The 26552-nt window shown below is 37.5% G+C and overlaps 1 protein-coding gene across 6 annotated transcripts in view; it reads left to right on the forward strand.

Annotated features, from left to right (window-relative positions):
- Nucleotides 1-25630, forward strand: part of LOC126457751 (phosphatidylserine synthase) — a 148531-nt gene extending 122901 nt beyond the window's left edge. For 2 of the 6 annotated variants that reach the window (XM_050094304.1, XM_050094305.1), the window contains exon 8: nt 25043-25629. In XM_050094304.1, coding sequence (XP_049950261.1) covers nt 25043-25146 — 104 coding nt within the window. In that variant the 3' untranslated portion in view covers nt 25147-25629. Of the gene's footprint in view, nt 1-13780; nt 14081-25042 lie in introns of those variants that run through there. The other 4 variants (XR_007585520.1, XR_007585521.1, XR_007585522.1 and 1 more) reach the window with 4 other exon arrangements.
- The last annotated feature ends 922 nt before the right edge of the window (nt 25631-26552 follow it).

Raw genomic sequence — 26552 nt, forward strand, 5'->3', positions numbered from 1 at the left:
ATACAATCCTGCTTATGTTTACAAATGTAGCATGTTAACGTGACAGAACATTGTGTTCAGTAACATACATTTTACAAACAAACTATGAATATCCACGATATGACAACAGTTGTTACATGACCCCATTTAATGTCCCAATGTTGCAGAAAATTCCACAAAATCCATCTTGGTAATTGAGAGAAAGCTGTAACTTGAGGAACATACCAAGAGTAGGACAAACTATATCGTAGCAAGCCCTTGCTGTACTGTTTAGTTTGACAAAATCCATGCCTAAGGAGTTGGAGGCAACACATTCTAAACAGGCCATCGTGATGCGTCACACACACACAGGGTGTAAATTTTCGAGGGGGACATTTGTGGTGCTAAAATTAGCTCTTCACCCCTGCCCAGTTTTCTATGTAGAATCTGATTCTGCAATAAGAAATGGGGGTTCCCCTTTGAAATTTTAAAGTTGCCTCCCGGCCCAACCCCAGGTGGCTGGGGTGGCAGACTAATTTTTTGGCACCAGCAGATGTCCCCCTTGAAAATAATCGACTTAGGATTCTACACATTTTTTCGTATGAAGCTTATTTTTCAAGTTATTCTGGCTTGTAAATTTAAGATTTATACCCTGTGAATATATTGTCAAACAATATATCAAAGTATTATTTGTTATTCATAAACAACACTTCAATAGAAATTTTTCCCCGTCTGGGGACTGGGTGTTTGTGTGGTCATCATTATCATCATCAACATCATCATCATCATCATTTGTGACAGTGGCTAGATTGGATTGTGTAAAAATTGGGACTTTGTACGGTCGCTAAATACAACGCAGTTGAACGCCTCACAAACCAATCATCATTATCATGTCATGTTGTCTTGCCAACTCAGAGGCAACAAATTATTATTGCTTTTTCATAAACATTCTCCTTTCTTTAGTTTTTGGATGTTTGGTTTTTTGACTTGAACGATCAAAATGCACAGTATATAGTGGGCCTTCATTTTGTTGAAAGTAACAGGATACCAAGTGTCCTCCACTTTCTTTGTTGTCTCTTATTTGATGTAGAATGAGATTCGTTTTTGTAACAAGTATTTCCAAAAATTTGTCAGCGAACATAATAGAAAGTAATTCTAATAATCCTGGATGTTCATGTAAATGGTTTGAAGCAGAGATACATGTGATTTAGGTATAGCATTTTCGTCTTCACTATCATAATCTACAATTGAACATTTTGCACAATTTCTCATTTATACAGTCACATCGCTAATCACAGGATTTTTTCTATCACTACTTCCATGCAAACACCCGTCTCTTGACATTACGTAAAAATTTATTAAATTTTTCTTCAAAAATAAAGGTATAAAATCACTAGCACACTTGCTTTGTAATGTACATTTAACAAATTGTGACCAGTTGTCGCTTCATAATGGTGGTGGTGGTGGTGGTGGCCTTCAGTCCTGAGACTGGTTTGATACAGCTCTCCATGCTATCTATCCTGCGCAAGCTTCTTCATCTCCCAGTACCTACTGCAACCAACATCCTTCTGAATCTGCTTAGTGTATTCATCTCTTGGTCTCCCTCTACAATTTTTACCCTCCAGTCTGCCCTCCAATACTAAACTGGTGATGCCTTAATGCTTCAGAACATGTCCTACCAACTGATCCCTTCTTCTAGTTAAGTTGTGCCACAAACGCCTCTTCTCCCCAATTCTATTCAATACCTCCTCATTAGTTATGTGATCTACCCAGCTGATACTCAGCATTCTTCTGTAGCAGCACATTCCGAAAGCTTCTATTCTCTTCTTTTCCAAACTATGTATTATCCACGTTTCACTTCCATACATGGCTACACTCCATACAAATACTTTTAGAAATGACTTCCTGACACTTAAATCTATACTCGATGTTAACAAATTTCTCTTCTTCAGAAACACTTTCCTTGCCATTGCCAGTCTACATTTTATATCCTCTCTACTTTGACCAGCATCAGTTATTTTGCTCCCCAAATAGCAAAACTCCTTTACTACTTTAAGCGTCTTATTTCCTAATCAAATTGCCTCAGCATCACCCGACTTAATTTGACTGCATTCCACTATCCTCATTTTGCTTTTGTCGATGTTCATAGCCTCCTTTCAAGACGCTGTCCATTCCGTTCAACTGCTCTTCCAAGTCCTTTGCTGACTCTGACAGAATTACAATGTCATCGGCGAACCTCAAAGTTTTTATTTTTTCTCCGTGGATTTTAATACTTACTCCAAATTTTTCTTTTGTTTCTTTTACTCCTTGCTTAATATACAGATTGAACAACATCGGGGATAGGCTACAACCCTTTCTCACTCCCTCCCAACCACTGCTTCCCTTTCATGTCCCTCAACTCTTAGAACTGCCATCTGGTTTCTGTACAAATTGTAAATAGCCTTTCGCTCCCTGTATTTTACCCCTGCTACCTTCAGAATTCGAAAGAGAGTATTCCAGTCAACATTATCAAAAGCTTTCTCTAAGTCTACAAATGCTAGAAATGTAGGTTTGCCTTTCCTTGATCTATTTTCTAAGATAAGTCATAGGGTCAGTATTGCCTCACGTGTTCCAACATTTCTACGGAATCCAAACTGATCTTCCCCGAGGTCGGCTTCTACCAGTTTTTCCATTTGTCTGTAAATAATTCGCGTTAGTATTTTGCAGCTGTGACTTACTAAACTGATAATTCGGTAATTTTCACATCTGTCAACACTTGCTTTCTTTGGGATTGGAATTATTATATTCTTCTTGAAGTCTGAGGGTATTTTGCCTGTCTCATACATCTTGCTCACCAGGTAGAGTTTTGTCAGGACTGGCTCTCCCAAGGCTGTCAGTAATTCTAATGGAATGTTGTCTACTCCTGTGGCCTTGTTTCAACTCAGGTCTTTCAGTGATCTGTCAAACTCTTCACACAGTATCATATCTCCCATTTTGTCTTCATCTACATCCTCTTCCATTTCCATAATATTGTCCTGAAGTAAATCGCCCTTGTATAGACCCTCTATATACTCCTTCCACCTTTCTGCTCTCCCTTCTTTGCTTCGAACTGGGTTCCCATCTGAGCTCTTGACATTCATACAAGTGGTTCTCTTTTCTCCAAAGGTCTCTTTAATTTTCCTGTAGGCAGCATCTATCTTGCCCCCTAGTGAGATAAGTCTCTACATCCTTACATTTGTCCTTAGCCATCCCTGCTTAGCCATTTTGCACTTCCTGTCGATTTCATTTTTGAGACGTTTGTATTCCTTTTTGCCTGCTTCATTTACTGCATATTTATATTTTCTCCATTCACCAATTAAATTCAATATTTCTTCGGTTACACCAGTATTTCTACTAGCCCTTGTCGTTTTACCTACTTGATCCTCTGCTGCCTTCATTACTTCATACCTAAAAGCTACCCATTCTTCTTCTACTGTATTTCTTTCCCCCATTCCTGTCAATTGTTACCTTAAGCTATCCCTGAAACTCTGTACAACCTCTGGTTTAGTCAGTTTATCCAGGTCCCATCTCCTTAAATTTCCACCTTTTTGCTGTTTCTTCAGTTTTAATCTACAGTTCATAACCAATAACCAGAGTCCACATCTGCCCCTGGAAATGCCTTACAATTTAAAACCTGGTTCCTAAATCTCTGTCTTACCATCATATAATCTCTCTGATACCTTCTAGTATCTCCAGGCTTCTTCCATGTATACAACCTTCTTTCATAATTCTTGAACCAAGTATTAGCTACGATTAAGTTAAGCTCTGTGCCAAATTCTACCAGGCGGCTTCCTCTTTCATTTCTCTCCCCCAATCCATATTCACTACGTTTCCTTCTCTCCCTTTTCCTACTATCGAATTCCAATCACCCATGACTATTAAATTTTCGCCTCCCTTGACTATCTGAATAATTTCTTTTATTTCGTCATAAATTTCATCAGTTTCTTCGTCATCTGCAAAGATAGTTGGCATATAAACTTGTACTACTGTAGTAGGCATGGGCTTCGTGTCTATCTTGGCCACAACAATGCATTCACTATGCTGTTTGTAGTAGCTTACCTGTATTCACCTGACCAAAAGTCTTGTTCGTCCTGCCACTGAACTTCACTAATTCCCACTATATGTAACTTTAACCTATCCATTTCCCTTTTTAAATTTTCTGACCTACCTGCCTGATTAAGGGATCTGACATTCCATGCTCCGATCCGTAGAACACCAGTTTTCTTTCTCCTGATAATCAGATCCTCTTAAGTAGTCCCTGCCTGGAGATCCGAATGGGGGACTTCGTAAAAACAATAACTAAACCATAATTGTAAGTAACAAGTGTTTCGTTCCCACGCATGACTCGTGATGTTTGTTTGGCCTGCATTTGGTTGCAGAAGTCTGATTTGAGATATTCATGTTATTGTCTAAAATTATCACAAGTCAGACTTGTTGAAGTACAGCAAGGGTTTAAAATGTGATCATGATGTGAATCCTCATTCTTCATTGTCTACAGAATTAAAATTATGAGGTTTAACTTCAACAGACAAAAACTGAGACTAGAAACAAGCCTACCATCAGGAGACCAGAGAATCGAATAGTATAAAATAGTTTACAGTATTTCAGTATCCTTGGATGTGAATAACGGACTTGCTGAATGCAGGCTTGTAACCGTCCAGCTCTGTGAATTTTGTAAATTGTACTTAACATAGTCAATAAATATAATGCACGCTTGTGTCATAAGGTGATTATCATCATTTTGTCATCACCAGCTATAATCATACTTATCTCAGTACAATGAGTAACCATGTTAGTATAGAGTCAGTTGCAAAATTTGTTTTGAAAATGAAAACTAAGATCCCCATCTCAACAAAGAAGATACTATATCCAACATTGCTTGTTACAATGCAGTTCGTGAAATTTACCATGACATCTGGATGAAACTATCAATGGAAGGAGAAAAAATAATCACTCGCCATACAGTTGAGATTTGGGATACAGGGCAAGTAGATAGATACATAAACAAGACTGAACTGGTACACTTAATTAAAAGTGTGTAAATGACTGATTCGTTCACAGTTGAGGCTGATTATGTTTATTGTTACATGGCTTTCAACTTTCCTTAAACTATTGCACTCACATGCAAATTTTTCATGTTTGCCATACTATTAAATATGTCTCAATTAGTGAACATTAATGTTGGCAGACACTGCTTTATACAAATCTAGGATACAGTTAGCAGCAGAAATTTCTGTTGTTGTAAGTGTAAATACAAAAAATAGTGGCTCTGTAAGATAGACTGAGCTGCCTATTTTCTTGATTGTGCTCTACAGAAACACGTTTATTCTCAGACTAATTTTATATCTCCAAATGATGAATTTCTTGTAATAACTAAAGAAACTGGTACATAATTTGTGTGGTGCTTTTTTGGATGTTAACATGCATGTTTAGATGTTATATGGGCATGTTTGTAAATTGGCTGTCGGAGGTGGTTTTTTTTATTGGTAAGACACTCTACTGAATATGGTTTTAGAATTAAGTGATATAATGCATGCAGATTTTTTTCCATGAATGGTTTCTTATAGATTACAGTGTCAATTTGCTCTATTTTCTGACATTTACTCTGTCACTAGATCTCAAAGCTTAGGTGGCAGGCTGCAGATTGGAGGTACAAACATTGTGATGTCCGATCGACTTAGTTTGAAATACTAGTCAGTCTTGAGAGTAATCTTAAAAGACTGAATTAAAAAGACTCAAGAAATGCTCACTGTATGTTCAGCACTAGTAGTTTAGGCATTGCTTGCATAAATAAGTGAGAGAGATTTTGCATGGTATTAACAAGAGTTTGAGAAACTACAATGTCTCACAACACAGGAGAACTATTGAGCAACAAATATACATGCAAATGAGAAGTTGAACTGTGTAGCTCCAGTGTTAATTCGTAGCACTACTTTCATTAGAGCACACGTTTATTGCACATTGAGCCACTCTCCACCTCCCAACCACTATAATGTGGTGTTTTCAGGTGAGAATACAGTTGTCTGTCTGTATTTGTTTGCTTCCTTCCATCCTTCCTTCTTTCTTTCTTTATTTTTCTTCTTCTTCTTCTTCTTCTTCTTCTTCTTTTTAAATGAAGAACAAAACTTTTATTTATGACACCACGTTTATATGAGTAACGTGAGCAAGGCTTCCTCTATGTATTGAGTAGTGGTGAGATGATGTCTTCTCTTTGCAGTGTCAAAATGCCTTCCTGCTCATTGCGCACTTACCTCAGTAAGCTCCACAAATTATCTGCCTGAAGTAAGCTTACAAACAATGTAATTCATTTAAGAAATTGTGCAAAACATTGGTGCATGGAATGTGCCCATAGGTTGCATTCTCTCGACTGTTAATCTGCTAAAAATTTGTTCTATACATGAAGTCTAGGTACATTAGCCAAATGAGGTAAACTCTTTTAAAAATGTCGGCTGTATTTTCAAACAGAAAAAGAACTGCCACAGAGTCCGTACTAAACAAGTACGCATTTCCACTAAACAAGTACGCATTTCCAATGCACGGCTAATGTTACAGAAGTTAATGTTCCGTTGCCCCTTCATTATTCAGTCAGTTCATTTGAAACACACTCACTAACAGTTGGTATCCATACCGAACCAACACTCTACCGATTAAAAAATCAGCTAAAGAAAAAAAGGCGCTGGAAAAAATTTCGAAGTTTGGCTTCTTGCATCTCCTGAACTATTGCTGTGACGAACGTGAAACTTGGCATGTAGTAACCTAACAACACAAGGTTCTTAAATATAAAGTTTCATTTCCATAGCACTTTCCAGTACTGAATGAATTAAGCGCAAAATTGAAGATTTTGTAAAAATATAAAAAATGCGGTATTTTCATTCTGATTTTGCTAAAAACCTTTTCTCTGTAAAACATACCAAGCTGTATAACTGGAATGAAAATTGAGTGCAAAAATCTGGCCCAAAAACATTCGCATATCTAGTAAAGTGAATGCATGATGAAAATGAAATTTAGAGTGCAATAGATTGACAGCACAATAAAGTATAAAAATTTTTATTCCCCTACTATTTTCCAATAATCTACAAATTACTTGAAAAGATGTTGATTTTTATGAAAAGATGAAAGCAGGGTATATTTGATACTTCTTTTACAAATACCATTTTCTGTTAATGCTTCAAAGCCCATATCATTCGAACAACAAATTTTAAGCTCCCCACCCTCCACAGAACAATGAGTTTAATTTCGGCAAAGTAGCAAGGAAAATTGCACTGAGAACAGAGTTTCAACTTTGGCATGTTGTTTCTCATTATCAAAGGCATTTAAATCGGTTATGGGAAACAGGTTTCGTACAAGTAGACCGAATGTGATCCATATTTGTACTACTAAGGATAAAAGAATATAACTGTCCACGATACGTGTTAATAATTTAAATGTATCGTACATAGATTAATATATGGGTTTTGTTATACTGGTGCAATGTACTCGGCGTAATTTCATTTGCCACAGTACAGATATTGCGCCATCTCAATCACAAAGTCTGTTTATTTGCCAGTAACCTGCTACATATGAAGTAGTCAGGCTTCGTTTGAATAATTTTGCACTGTTGCATCTATTTCTGATCCTTTTTTCCAACCCGGGCTTTGGTCCGGCACTGGGGAAGTTAAAAAAAGATTTATAATTTTTTTTTACATTTTTGCCTTTCTTTTAGTAATTCATTCAGAAGTGTCAATAAATTTTCTCAGATTTAGTTCCCAGTGATTAGTAATGCTTCTTTGTATGATAAGTCTCAAAGCAGGGCACAGCACATAATAGAACATTGCAAGTTTTGCATTGGTATCTAGTTTCCTGGCACACTTTCTGTTTCATACAAACCATGCATCTGCACATTAGCGTACTTTTCTTCAAATGTTCATTCACGATATCAGCCAGAAAATGTCTAACTGTGAATTGCAGAGGATTCTTGTCATCGTAGCGCCTTCCCCTACCAGCTTTTTTCCATTCTGTAGCATGTTTTACTATAATCTCCTTTACAAGAGAAAGGTGAAACTCTGCGAGTGTCATTTCTTGCCCTGTTACTGACCGGTGGAGAGCATGAGCATTTACAATGCACAAATCCATAATGTGAAAAAAATATTTCTTGTACCATTTGACAGGCTTACATACTGATCCCTCTGAGCTCAGTGACACGTCACAACGGTCAGACTCGAATTGTAATCTACAATACATTTCTATCTATCTTCTCCGTTTCAACCATTTGCATTGTGTGACTTTTGGTCAACAGGCACACGTCTCTCTTATCGCACCACTTGATAGCAAGGACCTTGTCAGAGGACTTAAACTCAGTTTCTCTTCATTTTAATTTCTTCTGTAGTTTTGGGATGTTGCGCCTATTCTTACGAACAATGCCACATGCAGCTGTTTCATGGTTGTGAAGCCAGAGGAACAGGTCTGGGCTGAAGTACCAATTGTCAACATATAGAATATGACCCTGTTCCAAATATGGTCCCATAAGAGCTGCCACTACGTCACCACTTTTTCCCAAATTGTGGAACCCAATTTCTGTTGTTGTGCCTGTATATGCAATAAAATCCAAAATATACCCACTCTGACAGTCACACAGTACAAAAGTTTTTATTCCAAATCTACTTCACTTGGTTGGAATAAATTGCTTATAAGGTAATCATCCTTTGAACAGCAAGAGACTTTCATCTATGCAAAGCTTGTGATGTGGGCGAAATGAATTAGGAAACATCTTATGGACTTTGTCAACAATCGTCCAAATTTTAAATATACTGTTGCCTCCAGTACTCGTAGAGTTATCACTGAAGTGTAACATTCTCAGAAGTAGACAAAAACAGTCTTGGGACATAATTTTGCTGAAAACTAGTATGTTCAGAAGTGTATCTCTGGACCAATAATCACTTAATTTTAACTTGCCCCATTAGAAGGCAAATAGCAACAAGACAATACATTCCCTCAAATTCAGAGTCTTTCCACTTCGGCAGTCGAGAATTCACAGATTCTGTAGTATTTTCTGCGATGTAAACGAAAGAATGATTTGTTTCGTCTGCAATAAATTGCAACAGTTCTTGAGACATAAATATCACAAAAAATGAAAGAATTCTCGGGTCAGTATCTAATTGACATTTGTGTCCTGAACTTGAGTAATTGAAATAATGGTTTTAACAGCTGGAAATCAGCCTCTTTCTGGTCAAATGGGTCACTTAAGCGGGCGTTTTCCGAACTGCTGACTGTAATTCTTGCTTTCTCCTCTAATGTAAAGGGCTGAGGACTACAGCTTCGACAGTCTGTTGAAGACCCATCACTGCTAGCGACATCAGATGATTCACACTCACTGTTGCTCTTAGTGAGCATATTCAGGATTTCTTTATCTGTCCAACCACAGCGGCGTGACATTTCTCATGTAGAAAACTGACAAAAACACTGGAATCGAAGTCAAATTCTGCAAAAAGAGGGAACACAGCAACAAACATATATGCACTCTTGAACTGTACGGTCGGACCACTGAACAGCTACAGAAGAGCAGGGCGGAAAGATATCTCTCCGTGTTAGCACATCAGTAGTGCTCAAGTAGCTGTGACTCAGCGCACCTAAACTCTTCCCTCGTGGTGGAAAGGCCAGTGGCGCGGTATGTGTCAACACGTCCTTAGCGCTGTAGGGAAGACCCAAGGGCCACTTGTACATGTCAGGCACGCCAGGGGAATGGTGAGGGATGACGAGTTAACGCGTCCCTACAGCAGTCAAAGGGTCAACTAACATAACACTAAAATTAAGTTTTTGAAACGAGCCACAAGTTGCTCTTTGTATTTTTTATTTACCAGTTTCACTCTTCAAATGATCAAGAGCATCATCAGAATATGCAGTTTAAAGTTGGCTGACAGCATTGAAGATTGCATTTAAAGTTGTCTAACAGCTCTAGAGATTAAACTGGCTGTACTACATCACTTAAACTTATGTTTAAAGTACAGTAGTAAATGATGACATTGACAAAGCCAAATATGAAATGTCATCATGTACTGCTGTACTTTACATGTCAGTTTAAGTACTGTATTACAGCCAGTTTAATGACTGTCCACAGTCACACTCTACCTCAACAAAATGCAACAATTTTCAGAGCCTCTGGAGGTGCATCCTTACTTTGTCAGAACTAGTCCCAACCTCCTTGATCTATAGACCTCACATTTAGTCTACTGGCTTCAGTACAAAGGATGACATACTTTTTCTGATTGGCAAGGACAGACTAGCTCCAGTGATCATTGTTAACTGCTCTTGTATAATTAAGTACTTCACCTACAACAATCATAATTCTTTAATGAATTTGCATATTGTGCCAAAATATATTTTCTAAAAATGACAGACAAACTTTAACATATCTGAAGGCCTACATAAAGATATTACTTTCTTCATATAAATACTGGCTACTTTTACATAATGCTTTTCATATGGTGACCATTATGCAGTACATAATTTTCCAACGTTAGGTACATATTCATACATACCCAAACACTTACAATTGGAAGATTATAACAATGATTCTTGATCAAGATGTTGGATCTCATTGTGAAATTCCCTCAATATTTCATTGGTGCAACATCTTCAGATGTAATAAGCTTACTGTTGAGCTGTGACCGAAGCCTCCTATTTATGGCATCATAAGTAGGAGATGTGAAGTTGCCTAATCAGTGGCCAGTGGTGAAGATTTCGCGACCAGTTTCTGGAAGGGCTATAATGCCACCTGTTGGACAATGAGCCAAGAACTTCAGTGCACACACAAAAGCTGTCATTCAAACAGTGTGCTTCCATCCGTTATCCCAGCACATTCTGTCAGGAGCCAAATGCTGATAACTGCATCTGTGTTGGCATGTTACCATCCTGCTATTGTCATATGTTTATCTATTTAGAGGAATGAGTGCCATTTTACGAAGTCTGTTAGCGACATCAGGTATTATGCTGTTCATGTGGAGCCTGAGGAGCTGGGGTCCTTGTTTAGTATGCTACGTGCAGAGTCATCAATGTGGAGAGGATGCCTGTTGTGTTACCTTTATCCGCCGGTAAAACCACAATATCTGGAGCCTATCAGGGGGATCGAAGTACTGACCTCTCTGCAGCTGAGATACTTTCTTGGGTCCTGGCACCGATGTCGGAACATTGCAAGTTTTGTACCCAGTTTCCTTGGTAGTGTCCTTGGGCAGCTTCAGGATTTCCTGTTCAACAGAGATAATTACATCCAGAATGAGTGGTCTCTTTGGAGTAGGTGTGAAGTTCGGTCACTTCTCCAAGATCGAAACTGCTGCATTGTGCATAAGTTTCTCCATTAGGTAGTGCACTGCTGTCTATGATGTTTGTCTTCTGCCATTTCTTCCCGCAGTAAACAGTCTCAGAAGTGATGAAACTTTTCAGTTTAATTGCTGTACCGTGTTCTTACTTCCAGTCTGAGAAAGCCCAAGTGGCGCTATTAACTTAAGTCCAAAAATCTACCAAGGAAATTATGTGGTGAAACTTGCCATGCTCTGACACAGGTGTCAGTGTCCAAGAACAAGATCTCAGCTGCAGAGAGGTCAGCACTTCAATCTCTAAGTGAGGAACCTGATATTGTGATCTTATTGGCAGATAAAGGTAATGAAACTCTCGTCGTATCCTGACTGATGTACTTAAGCAAGACAATCAGCTATTGGATGACTCTGCACATCACATACTAAATAAGGACCCCAATGCCCAAAATATGACAAAGAACTACCAAACTTCATATGTATAGTCTGCCACTTCAGCCAATTGTTAGTAACATTGGGGTACCAACAAACAACTTGGCAAAACATCCAGCAGCAAAATTAAGCTCTTTTATGGGAAAATGTATGCGCCTCATCTGCAACTTGGAAAACGTCATTTGTCTGAGTAAGAACTTGAGACTTGCATAATCAGATATACTAATGAGTGTTGATGTGGTTTCACTTTTACATCTAATGCGATTGCAAGAACTGCTGCTGTTCATTGGTGAGAAGCTGGAAGGGGAACTTGTTACTTTGTGCAAGCTCACCCCGAATTATGGGAGATTTTGAACAGAGATCATTCCAGTCAATGAAGTTAAAACCTTTGTACTTTTGGTGATATGTTGATGACAAATTTGTAATCTGGCCCAAGGCATTGCATCACTGGATGGGTTACATATCATCTAGATTCTCTTCTTTTGTATGTCAGGTTTACAATGGGAATGGAGATAAGTGGCGAAATATCATTCCTGGATTTGTTAGTGCAGAGAAAATAGGATGGTTTCAATCCAACAGGCATGGACTTATATTTGCAGGCCACCAGCTGTCACCATTATTCGCAACAAAATGGCATGCTTATGACATTGTTCCACAGAGCAAGACCCATAGTGCATTCAGATATATTATTTGGTGGGACATAGGATACCAACTTAGCACAGCATGGGATCGAGGGCTGGCAATATTAAAGTCTGTGACAACAAGGGGACCTATTGGTCATACAAGGGACACTGCTTCAGTGTTGACATAGATATTCAGATGGCAGTGGTGGTCACATGCCATTATGACCATTTTTACTGGTATATAGCTCCCAATAGTGTGCAGAGTGCCTAGTGGGAAAACACAGTTTGAATGATAGCCTTTGTGCGTGCATCGAAGCTCTTGGTTCATCGTCCAACAGGTGGTGCAGCTGTCCTCCTCACTATTGATCAGGAAATCTTCACTGTTGCCCACTAATCTGTTACTTTCATGCCTGGGAATTTCGTGCTTGGACTGTCATAAATAGAAAGCTTCAATCACAGCCCAGCAGTATGTTTGTCTGACCTGAAGATGTCAGTCATTTGCGGTGATGAAATATTGTGTGAATTTCATGAAGACACCTGACATCTTGCCTGAGAACCATTTCTACAACTAGTATGTCAGGAAAGCCTTAGCAACACAATTTAAAGATTCATTCATCACATACACTTTTCATTCACCCCATGACACATTCTGATGTCATGAAAACTATGTATTGTTAACCAAACATAACTAGAAATGAAAAAGAATGTTCTAAATTTAATAATTATTACATCTACTGTTATTGTGTCTTGGCTATTTAATACTAACATGATTGTATATAGTGTTGTACCAGTTTTTCAGGAAGCCATTCTTTATGCAATAAGGAAAATTTTGAGTTGCAAGTAAATATCTATATTTCAGCAGCTATTAAAAGTTATTAACTTGAAACGGAAATGATGAACTGCTATTTCTTTATGACATTGTTGTGTAAAGTTTTATTGCAATCTGTGTACACAGCTTGTAGACAGGTGTTCACTCTGAAAGAGTGATCACACACAGTGCTGCACCACATTTTGGTGCACCTCAGTTTGCTGTCCACCCAGGGTTTCATTACTTTATTTACTTTGTGCATTACTGCTACATGTAATGTTTGTTGTTGGGGAAAACACAGCACTTTAACCTAATTTTGTTGAAGAAAAAATATTAATGATTACTTGAAGGCATGAAAAAAGATGAATTTTACCCTTGCACACAGATGATTAGTTTATGTGCCTGCTACTTTTGCTGTTCTATGTACTACTTCTTATGCAACGTAAAGATTGAGATATAGGGTGGATGGATAGGTATGTAGGTAGGTAGGTAGGTAGACAGGTAGAGTGAGCATTTATGAAATAGATTTGCATACTGAAGTCAGCAGTAAGTGTTACAGGACAAAACTGGTTTTGTGGTGCTGCTTTTGTATTTGACCTGCAGTACCTGCAATTGAAGTGGATTCCATGTAAGAATGGCTTTGTGTTCCTCTACAGCAGGCTGTTCCAGTGCTGCCCCCTGGGGCAAGGGTGCCTGAGCCCACCCCTCATCACACCTGCTGGCAGGCAGAGGAAGTAAAAGCTACTCATCAGAGGGCTGTATTGCATGGGTACTAAGCATGTGCAAGCTGCATGGTTACCCCTGTTTGCTTCGTCTTGGCCAGTGGAGAGCAATCACATATGCTATGCCTGGCTGCGATATTGCCCATACTTCAGCGATTTGCCCACTGGGGCGCACAGAAGCTGAAACAGTCTTCTCTGTTGTATGAATTCTGAAAAGTCTGTGAAGATAATAAAATAGAAAAATTGAGAGTACCACCTTTAAGGCTCCTCTATAACTGTTTCTCACAATGTTATTTGGTGTTTTTACTGAACATAGCACATTTCCATATTTTAATAGTTATAAATGACATTACACATCAACCGTGATTTTAGTTGCATCTTGTTGTACCTTTCAGCATAATTTGCATCCTCTCTCTCTCTCTCTCTCTCTCTCTCTCTCTCTCACACACACACACACACACACACACACACACACACACACACACACACACACACACACACAGTGGCAAATTGAAATTTTGAGACTTTTAGTGCTCTTTTACAAGATTAATTTTGCCCTTTGTCTTCATCCAAAATAAACACCGGAGTAACGTATGACAATGTTAGTTTAGTAGTAACGATATTCCAGGTAATGTATTTGTAGTAAAGTTCAGCATTTCTAATGTACCATTCGCAGTCAATGAACAGCATCATGTTCAGCAGTTTGTGAAAGGCAAAAATCACACCAGGAGTAAGGAACCATGAGGTGGAAACCTTACTTTGAGACACCTATTTACTGGTAAACCACTTTGAGGTAGAAAAAATAGAAATGAATTTTTTGCGATATGCTAGGGGCATTTCTAATGAGTGGTATTCCCTTTCACAAAATCAATAATTCCTTTGTGAAATCATTTCTGGTGAAGTGTACTGGGAAGTCTTTTCCTGATGAGTACTTTAAGAAACTATCAGCTTGAAATGAAGAAAAAGTGTCACAAATTAGATAAGTAGTAGCTTATGATTTAGTGCATTGTATTCTAGGTGAAAACTCTGACAGACAGGACAGATGTGTATTGAATATTTTACACACACCCGTGAATAGAGAACAAGTGAAACACATACTCTTGTTAATGTGCTTTTCGAGAAAACAAATGATGGCACCTTGATGCAAAGTTTCAAAAAAATGCATGATTTGTATTGTAGACTAATGGAGTAAAATTTGATCATGCAGAGCTATGCTTATAGATAAAGATTCATTCATGTAATTTGCATTTTCCAATTTGAAGTCAGTGTTTGTACTTGAAAACTCATGACCTACATCGAGCGTATTATTGCTCAAGTTTGCAAGGCATTAAAAAAGAAATACTCATTCGTAAATAAATTTATATCTTGTATCAAGAAAACGTTTACAAAAGCATCTGGCAGAATATAGAAGTACATACAAGATTACCTTTACCCCCTTGCCCCATAATTAGAGATGCTTTGCCTGATGATTCTTCAGTTGTAAGAAAGTCCAAAGGACTAACAGATAAACAAGAATTCAAAGATAAACTTCATCATACACAGACACTCTATCCTGACAACAGCCATAAGAAAACTGGAGAAGAGAGCTTCTGAGAAGGAAGCACAATGGACCATTTTCATAACTGTGAAGGGTGCACTAAAAGATACTGAATAACACAAGCACAAGCAAAGCGTAGCCCCAAACCATGACGCAGAGAACATAGAAATGAACAGTAATGTTGATTGAATTTATAAATAAAGCATGCTCCTCTTGTGACTGTTCTATTTACAGATGTTTGGCAAGTACTTGTAGATACTGTCTTACTTAGAGAAACAATGAAATATTGAATGTTATGAGTTTTGATGGTTTTCTGAATGAATGGCCAAAGTAGGTCATGCTATCTGTGATGGTTTCCACACACTTGAGTGACTTATTTTGGAAGCTTTCTGTTTAATGGCTTTTATAGCACCCCATAAAAAATTTTCCCATCTGAGATTGGCACCTTTGAACAGCTTTTTTCCCCTAAAATGGTACTCCTTTTTTACATCTAAAAATCCCCATCCTAGTAAATCTGATTGTATTCACAGTGACCATAATTATCTTTTATTTGTATTGTAACTGATTGCACAACACACTCCCCCTTTTTCTTTTTTATGCTTCCTGGGGGGGGGGGGGGGGCGCAGTGTCTCATAATGTATTTTATTTTGGACGATTGTGTTCTTTGTGAAAATGCAAGTTTGTCATTGCATCTAACATAATATTAAGTTAGACTATGGCTGTAGTTGGCAATGGCATTTTAAAAAAATCATCCTGTTTAGCAAAGAGTTTAAGTACCATACATAAGATACAATAAATGACTTCAACATCTAGTAAATTTTCCTCACAAATACACTAACTGTAATGTTTGTTTTGGGCATTCACAACTATACTGTTCAATCAACAACTGACTTTGTGATACTCTAAATTTTACAACTATTAAGGTTTCCACATGGGATGTATCACAATTAGTTGTGGCTGCCTGGGGTGCCAAGCTGAGAGAGGCACCAGGTACACCCAAGTGCAAGATTTATATACAATGTGTTTCACAATGAGTAGCAAAAACTGATACTGATTGAAGTGTAAGAGGGAAAAGGGCTAAGTTGCTTGTGTGGAAATGTGTTCTTGACCTGGCCTTGAGTAAAAGAGACACGAAGATTGTGAGAAGAAAATCAAGCTACACGAGCGCAGATAAAACATTTGTTATACAACCAGCAGGCAGTACATGGGTTTTACATACTTTTATTGAAGTTAATGTTGAACAACTGGCAAACAGATGCTCTGAATGAGAGAAATTATGTATAAAACGTGAGTGGAGGAAATATAAAATAGTGGTTACAAGTGGATCAGTTTACCGTATACCTCAAGATGTGTGCATAAATTCCTGAGACATAGTATGTATGGAGAAGTCATCCAGATGAATCCTGCATTTTAGAAATTTTCTTTCTATTTTACTGACGTTTAGTGATAATGTATTTGGTGTGCATGTGTTCATTCATTTTCCAGTGTGTATCGTATCATTGAGAGAAGTTGAAAAAAATTTACCTAATACATCTAATGGATAAGTATGTTGTGTGCATTGAAGATAGCATTTTCACAGTTTCTACTGTCAGTAATCATGTTTAAGAGTATGTTATGTTATTTGATTGAGCACACTGTTTGGGATTCAGTTAAAATTAACTTCTGTAAATTGGTTTAGAACACTAGGTGACAATGTTTGAAAAAATTCATTCTCAAAAGTCCTTACTTGGATCATTTTAACTTTGAGCATCGCAGGAAATCATCGTAAGTACCAATTGATAACTCCTAGGATACCAGAAACGCCTAAGGGAATCTAATGACAAAAGTATTGTAAACCTCGTTACTATTTTTAATACAGCACTCATGGAATTTGTCTTACACAGAGGCCACAGATTTTCAAGTGAAACACATCTGGGACACCTGCTGAGATTGTTAATATTTTAAACAACTTTGTTTTGCCAAAGTATACACATAGTTTTGATGAAGTTCAGGCAGTTATCTCTGCAGCAGCCATTTCAGTAGTGAGATCAACTGGTTTAAGATAGTGCCAGCAGATGAGTAACAAGTTTGTTCAGTCTACGTACTGTCCTGGGAAAGACATGTCATTAACAATATAGGAAATTTGTGGAAAAATATTGAATGATTATACCAGTTCGTCAGCAAAAATAAAAGTAAGACTTGTGAAACACGTTATGCAGGTCGTAACCCAGATGCAAATCTGATACATTGAACTTTTCTAGTCTTCAACATGGACACAAGAAGTGAAGGGTTAAAAATTGAAAAGGAAAGAAAAAAACATATGTGTATAACCTCATCATCAATACAGAGAATGTTACTATGCCAATAGCGTTAAATTGGAAAGCACTGGGCCCATACCACATACAAAATTTCAGTTCGAACGCTTCAGATATACTTTTGCCTGCCTCTCCACATGTTTCAATACCTTTATTGAACAGTCAGATATTATACTAAAATAAAAAATGTTGGGTATAACATACCTTCCACCAAAAATAGAAAATCCAACAAACGTCTACAAATATTGCCCTCTCAAATGCTAATACAGAACGTGTAAAATGTTCATGTGTTTATACAAATAAAAATGTAAATGTTCGTTTGTTCAAAATCTTAAATCTTCAAAAATTCTTCACCAATTACTTTCTTATTTTGACACAACATTGCCTTCAAATATGCTCATGTTCTTGTATACCTGTTTTTTAGATGTATGTAATATATAAATAAATATGTATTATATAAAGGGGAAACATTGTCACCAAACATCTTGAAACTTTCTTTACATTTACTTCAGAATTTTACACAATACTCTAATGAACGAGAATTTTTGCAACCAAGGTCGCGTGTTAGATTATTTTAATTTCCTCAGTGACTGGTTTCAACAGGTCGAGCTATCATCTTCAGGTCTTCTGGAGATAGTGTTATGGTGCATATTCAAATGAACAAGAGTTTGATGGAATGTAAATTGTAGAACATACATATCACATATTTATGCACACCCATCTTCATTCTAATAATGTGCAAAATAATAGTTACGTACAGACATGAGTACATGAAAAACCTACCCGTGAAAACATTACGTGTCATTTTGAAAAGTAGTCGGCAATTTTCTCTTGAGTGAGTGATTTCCATCTAGCATTTTCCATCAATTTTTCGTTGGAGATGAGAGCTGAGAAGAAATTGTCACTCGTACCCATTCTGAGGATGTAGGAGTTTGACCTTGCCTTGCTCAATGTGTCTGGAGTTAGCAGTTGCTCTTCATTCTCTTCCTCGTCCTCATCAGGACAGGCCAACTGTTCAGTATTGGTTAGAACACCATGGACACAGATGTTGCCATGGACGCGAATGAAATCCTCAGAGGTTAACTCAGAATAGCTGGCTAGAAGTACCCAACCCAAATCTGGCAGAGTTTAATTAATTAGTTCTCGCGACTGCAACAACTGTTCCGCATTTCGCTTATCATAGCAAACCCACACTTTCTAAAGCAGTTATGAAGAGTGGTAGAGCTGACATTTTTCCAGGCCTTATCAATAGTGGTTATAGCAGTCATAACTGTTAAGTTTGCCTTATCATCATCTTCAGCTTTATCCAGCATGAGCAAAACAATTTCTCTGCAATAGACAGTTTTCAAATTTTGTGTTATGTCCCGATCCAGTTGTTGCAGTCGTGATGTCAATTTGGGCGGGGGGGGGGGAATCAGTTTTTGTGATCTAATGTTGCTGAGTCGTTATTTATGATGCAGTTGTCCAAAAACAGTAAAATTGTGTGTTTGTATCACTATTAACTGAGGTCAGCCATTCATTACGCAATTCTGCCGTGCTCCATGGTTTTTTGTTTGAGAGGTAAGTTGTGTGAGAAGCTAGTGCGGTTTCATAGCTTTCCCTGCTATGAGAGGTTTTAGCTTCTGAGATCTGTCTGTGTTACAGACTACAGGGACAGTTATTCTATCTTTGCTCAGTTTTCTTCCACGACAATTTTCGTTTTTGAATGATAGAGTGCAATTTGGGACGACATTTATCATCAGTCCATTCAGTTCAATGGGCATCTCTTCACACATTTTTTTCTTTACTTGATGGGGTGACGTATTTTTAGCAATTGCTCTACAAGATGGGGAAATTTTCCTCGACATGACCTTTTTCTTCCTGTGCTGAGACACTTCCAGTGACACAGTCTTTATTTTTAAAATTAGCAACAATGATCGTAAAATAATGAACTGTTTTGCAACTTCTTCTTTTTTTTAAATTCCACTCGCCACGGCTTCAATAACAAGCTGTTTCATTAACTGTTACACATTTGTTCCTGCTAGCATTGAAGGTATTTTACACTTTCAAAAAAACACAGATTGACTACAACACATTATTAAAGCAGGCTGCAGACTGAATGGGTAGGGGTCAGAGAAACAAATGACAGGTGATCTGAGCCTGTACTGAGAATCACATAACTATGGAGGACTTCAGTGGGAATTACAGAAGTAGGGGACTTCAAATTACGGAGATTGCGGGAGCCCTGACTTTGAATTATAAGGTGTTGGTGAGATGCTCTCACCACTTACAACTCCAAAACACATTGATTATATTGGAAGTTCAGATGATGGAGCGTTTCAAATTATCAATTGTTGACTGTATACAGTAGTGTGCAAATTAATTGGGACAAGCTATTATTGTACAAGGAATTAAAGTTGGTTAGCTGTAACTAATTTGATCTGCCCAATTGTTGAACTCGTGGCAGCTTATTGTTGCCTTGACTTAGCGGCCTATTGTTGCCTTGACTGTGAACAACAAATATACATCCCCTCCAGTTCAGTTGATATTATTTAACAGCGTGTGTTATTTCTGTGTTCTCAACAGGAAAACTTTGTGTTCATGTCAAAATGGATATTTCACCCAAGAAGTGATGAAAAATATTTGCTCTTCATGAACACATGTGAACACATGTCTGACTATAACAGACATTTCCTCTGCTGTTTGTGTGGGAAAATCTAGTGTTTAAAGGCTTTTTTAAGGCATATACTGACGCTGCCTCATTATCTCCCACAAGACAAGCAAGGACCTTGAGAGATTTATTGGCTACAGGAGCTGAAACTGACTCTTCAACAGAACTACTTAGGCTTCTTGATTGTATGTGAAATCCAATAAAGAAGCATTTGTCCACACCTGCCATGAAGAAAAAACGGTTGGCACAAGCCACAATATATAAATCTCAGACTTCCAATTACTGGAAACCTGCTTTTTTCAGTGATGAGTCACATTTTATTGGTAATGGATACAGAGATAGGGTTGTTAAGTGAAGCGCCCATGAGGCAGTGAGAGCTGAGTATCTTGAACAGACTGTAAAATTTTTGGATTTCCGGTGGCATGATGAATTCAACGAAATAAATGTAATTCCTTAGGCACAGGATTGTGCTATTCCCACAGATCTTTGCAGATGCTGGAGGAACATTTCAACATCATCAGGCCCTGTGTGACTCCCCTAAAGCAGTCAGGACATTCATGGAGAAAAAAAAAAAAAAAACATTAATATGCTTCAGTGGCCTGGTAACTCACCAGAATTAAATCCCATCGGTGGAGTATTGTGAAAAGGCATCTTGGTAAAATGGACCTTTCAACAAAAGGATGCATATTAGTAAATGTAGTAATAGTGTGGCTTCATGATGACAAATTACAAAACATTTGTCTAATCTATGCCACAATGTGTTCAGAAGCTCCTAAAAACATGACGAGGACACATCAGTTATTAGTATTCCGTAAATTCTAACTGTATTATACATAAAGTAATAAATGTGCATAGCTAAAGTTTAATACTCTTGTCCCAGTTTATTTGCACACTCTTATATATGTAAATTGAAACATTTTTAGCAAAAATCTCGAAGTTCTTGACCAGTTTACTTCAAATTTTAAACCATATTCTATTAAACATTCAGATGGGTGTAGACTATGTATTTCTAAAACAACTATGTACAGGTTTTCCGTTAAAACTGGTTGTGAGAAGAAATTGTTCTGCTGTAAAAATGTAAGATTTTGTTTCCTTTGTGAGAGAAAGTTTTAACGATGATAGCGGGGCAGTTAAACTATTAGAAGGATTGTTTCTCCCATTTATATTCTTTCTCATTATATATATATTTTTAAACCTACATTGTATACACAACACTATGCTGTTTTTATCCTCCCTCAGATGGCTTTCACAGAGAATAAGAAAGTTGTATTTGTGGATTAGAATACTGCCACAGAATCTAAATTTGCAGTAACGATAAACAAGGCTGAGGACGAGAAAAAAAAGGGGGGGGGGGGGAGATGGACACAGAGAGTGGAAAGGAGGGGGTAGGAGGCGAGGGGGAGAGGAGATCAGGATATGTATCCAGTTCCCATACAAATTGGAAGCATGTTCTCTCTCTCTCTCTCTCTCTCTCTCTCTCTCTCTCTCTCTCTCTCTCTCTCTCTCACACACACACACACACACACACACAAAACAAACCAGGTTGAACCACAACACCACATTGCTGGGTATAACTGATATTATATACAAGCAAAATGCTGTACAGACACTTGTTCCAAATCAAAGTACTGGCAAAAGAACAGAAAGACTGTGTGAAGAAATCTCTAGATTAACAAGAACAGCACTTCATAAATTTTGCCATACTAGTGAAGAAACAGATAAAAAATGAAAGATTTATACAGCCTACTTTGATAAGAAAAAAAGCATTTAATTCTGTTGCACATACAGGGCTTATTACAATTCTGCAGCTTTATAAGATAAACAGTTCAAACATCACCACAGTCTCATCCGTGATGAAACATTAGAAGATACATCCAACCCTGATGACAACAACAGAACAATAGGAACAGAGCAAGTCAGGATCTAGTGAGGCATATTTGAAGGTGACAGCTTGAGATTGTTTTGAATTTGTTTAGCACTCGATCTACTTTCATCAGTTGTAAATTCAACCAGATATAGATTTGCCATAAAAAGCATCAATGACATCAAACTATATACCTGAACAGAAACACAGTTGACCCACCTTCTAAAAGAAGTAGAAACAAAATGGGTCAAATGGCTCTAAGCACTATGGGGCTTAAGTAGAAATATTTCAATAAATATGAACTTATTGTTTGGCCTGGGAAAATGCAGGAGAGTTAACACAAGGAAGAATAACATCTTAGTTACTAGGTTTCAGATGAGTGGTGGAATCATAATTGCAACTATGAATAAATAAGATACCTATGAATATTTGGGTCTCCTTTGAAGGTGATAATTGTTGCATATAACTGTAAAACAAAGCACATCAACAATATTTCCTCATTTTGAAATCTAAACTAAATGGGTGAAAAGTATCTTCAGCATCATTAACACAAATGCAGTTTCACTGCTAACTTACACGTTTGGCCTCATTAAGTGGATAGGAACACGCCAGGAAGAAATACAGTGGAAAATGTGGTATTTCCTTAAAGTACGGCATCCATAATACTACATCAGCTTTTGATAGGCTAACTGTACCACTTGAGATAGCATGTAGAGGGTAACAGATATTGAGTAGCTGCACAAAAAGCAGCGTTGTAGTCTTAAGCAGTAATTTTTTAACTCTCCAGTCCATAAAGCAATAGTATGTGCAAACATTAATTACACATCACTCAGTCTGGCAGAAACATCTGGATCAGTCCCAAGGTCCAAGATAGAAATAATTTACACCAAAATAATAGACTGGCTTAGACAAGAACTGCACAAGAAACAAGCAAATGAACATAAAAGGTAATGTCAATTTGTAAGCATCAAACAACTGGTTGATGTATACGTGTTTGTGTGCAGAAACTGCAAAACTCTGGCTGGAACACAAGATCAGATCATTGCAATGAGGTACTACCAGAAATGATGAAGTATGAGGAAATGAGGAAGTATTGAATAGGATTGGGGAGAAGAGAAGTTTGTGGCACAACTTGACCAGAAGAAGGGATCGGTTGGTAGGACATGTTCTGAGGCATCAAGGGATCACCAATTTAGTATTGGAGGGCAGCGTGGAGGGTAAAAATCGTAGAGGGAGACCAAGAGATGAATACATTAAGCAGATTCAGAAGGATGTAGGTTGCAGTAGGTACTGGGAGATGAAAAAGCTTGCACAGGATAGAATAGCATGGAGAGCTGCATCAAACCAGTCTCAGGACTGAAGACCACAACAACAACAACAACACTACCAGAAACGTATTCTGAAAGAGCAAGAAATGGATTATAGCTGGAAGGTTTGTGGCACTCAAAATTATACATCATACATTATGTATGGCTGTAAAACCTGGGCTCACACACAATAATTGAAAGGTATGGAATGAGCAAGGGCACCTGCATGATAGCTTGTAAGGTGGGGGTGGGGAGCTACACCTGGGGTTATGGAGAACTTTTAATATTTTGGAAGTCAAATGGTGACACTGTTGTAGACAACAGGAATTTCAAAGTATACTGGAACTGCAGTATAATGGGTACCACAATCCAGTGCAATACACCAGACATGGGTAATTAATAAACCTGAGCAAGCCTACAGGACATAAAACTGCATGCAGAATAGTTCATCAGGCTCTTGGAGATCCATAGTCAGTGATAACTTGTTATTTAAACTGTTACATGTCAGTATCATGTAAAACTGATAAATAATAATGATGTACAGTCTGAGGTGATAGAAATTTTCACACATTGTTTTATATTATTATTCAGCCTCTCACTGAACCTCATTGGGTGATTAAAGTCATAAAAACATCTGAATACATATAATTTCCGCATGATGTGCATTGAATAAAAGTCTCTGTGGCACATGCACAATTATTTTGCTTAGTAGTCATCGGAAAACACATTTGTAAAACATCATCCGTATAGTGTTAATTTTGATGAATAAGAAGCATTTGTCAGCAAGTCTTGAAGTACTGGATCCGGCAATTGATTATGAACAAAGCGGTGAATCATTGCATCAGCTTGTTTGTGCAAATCCTCTTGGTTTTTCTGAAGTGAAGGGTGATTTTACAGGAAAGTTCTTCACTTGAAGAACAAGAAGAGGAAGAAGAAAAATCATTCACAGACTTGTATAGAGATTTATAGACTTCACGAACTATTTCTTGAACATAAGCATATGTTTAAAAATAACAAGTTCTGCTTACATTGTGCTTTTGCATCATACACACAGACATGGCCATATACAGCGCCTCTTATATTTGTGCAATGTATTTTAAAAAGCATTAAAACTTTTCGGTATAATCTCCCATCTGATCACGCAAGTGTGGTGAAGTTTTAGTAATGTATGTATTCTCCTTCTTTCTATATGTTTAACCTCTGTTTTACTTCACCTTTTGCTGGGATGGAAAATTTATCAAAAAAATAAGAGTAGGTAGAAAAGAAGGCACAACACTTTGTAGAAATTACATTCCCATAAGTTGTTACATAATCAGTTAAAAAAAAAAGTGATTCTCAGTGATCTCACATATTGTATGAGAGAGTTTGAGGCTTTCTGCATCCACCCCCTTGCCTTTTTCTCCCAAGGGACTGCAATTAGGCAATTCCTGCAGTCTTTAATTTACTTTTAGTTACATGCACTTATAAATCCTCATGTTTCAATAAAAAAAAAAAAAAAACATTTCTCCGTGTGACACAGATAACAAGTCTTCTTTCTTTTTCAGGCACTACTACAAACTGTCCAAAGTTCCCATGGGATTTAAAGAGACGTGCTGTAGTATCCCGTGAGTCTCAGACGCCTGACACACACAGTCACGCTTCTTTGTGAATTAACAGATCGTCTGTGTTATAAACGGTGTGTGTCAGGTTTGTGGAGCCAATTCCACATGTGTGTGTTGTAGATACATTAGAATACAGAATGTTAAATGCAGGTGAATATTTTTCTGATGTCTGTAAATTTGTGCAATTTTGTAGATTATTTATTACACTTGATGTATAGTTCCTTAATGTTGCTGTTGAAGTGTAGGAAATGTCTTCAATCAGAGTTTCTGCCTAGGAGTTTGAAATGCAATTGGGATATACCTTTTAGAAAATTGTTTTGATCTCATTTGTTTTCCTTGTATTTCATGAATTATATTTGTATGTAATCCATAATGTTGATAACAACACACTGAGTCAGAATTATCAAAAGTTTTATGGTTGACACATTATAATATGTTGACACATTATAATATGTTAACATGCTACATTTTTTTCCAATGATTTCTCTGCATTATCAATATATTCCACTTGTTTGGACTTCTCTCTCTCTCTCTCTCTCTCTCTCTCTCTCTCTCTCTCTCTCTCTCTCTCTCTCTCCCTCCCTCCCCCCCCCCTCCCCCCTCTCCTTCTGTGTGTGTGTGTGTGTGTGTGTGTGTGTGTGTGTGTGTGTGTGTGTGAGAGAGAGAGAGGGGGGGGGGATGTTGAGTTAAAGTGTAGTTTCATGCAAATCAAACTTTATGTTACATTAGTGTGACTAATGAGGACAAGCCATAATTCTTTGACAGAGTACAAACAAAGTAGCATGTTTTTTTCTTGACCCGTTGTGGCAAATGGGCTTGTGTTATGTTTTTGACAACAGTAATAGAGTTTTTCATTGATTTCAGGATAGTGTAAATAGCTAAATCTGTATGCCTGTTACAGGTTTTAAGACTTACTAAATCAGCATAGCCGCCTTGCTACATCTCAATAAATTGTTGATACTTTGACAGGTTCTGCAGGGATACTGTTTTAGCCTAAAGATATCTCAGTGACATTATTTGTTTTGTGCATATTATTGAGTTTGATTTGTTTGTTTTAATTTTGTACTGTCTTCCATAAAATGCAGAATTAAGATTATTGAGAATATTTGCTAAATTATGTTCAGTACTTGTTGTACGTGAATGTGTGGGTATATTTTGTCAATACTTCAATTTAGCAGCTTTTTATACTATCGAAAATGAAAAGGCAGCCTAACTATTTTTGGAAAAATATTTTTTGTAACACATAATTTATATTTTTCATTTGTATTGACCTTTATAAATTGCATTATTGAAATGCATGTGATTGTTTAAAATTGTCATGTGGAAGCAGGATCTTTTGCTTGTTGTTGTAGTTTTGTCTAGACAGTAGGTCTGCAGCTATTGAATTCTCATGCACAAGTGAGGTTCAGCACAAAAATGTTATTTTCAGCTTGGAAACTGTCTAAAGACTGTT

Source organism: Schistocerca serialis, chromosome 2 (assembly GCF_023864345.2).
Source record: "Schistocerca serialis cubense isolate TAMUIC-IGC-003099 chromosome 2, iqSchSeri2.2, whole genome shotgun sequence".
NCBI classification, from domain to species: Eukaryota; Metazoa; Arthropoda; class Insecta; order Orthoptera; family Acrididae; genus Schistocerca; species Schistocerca serialis.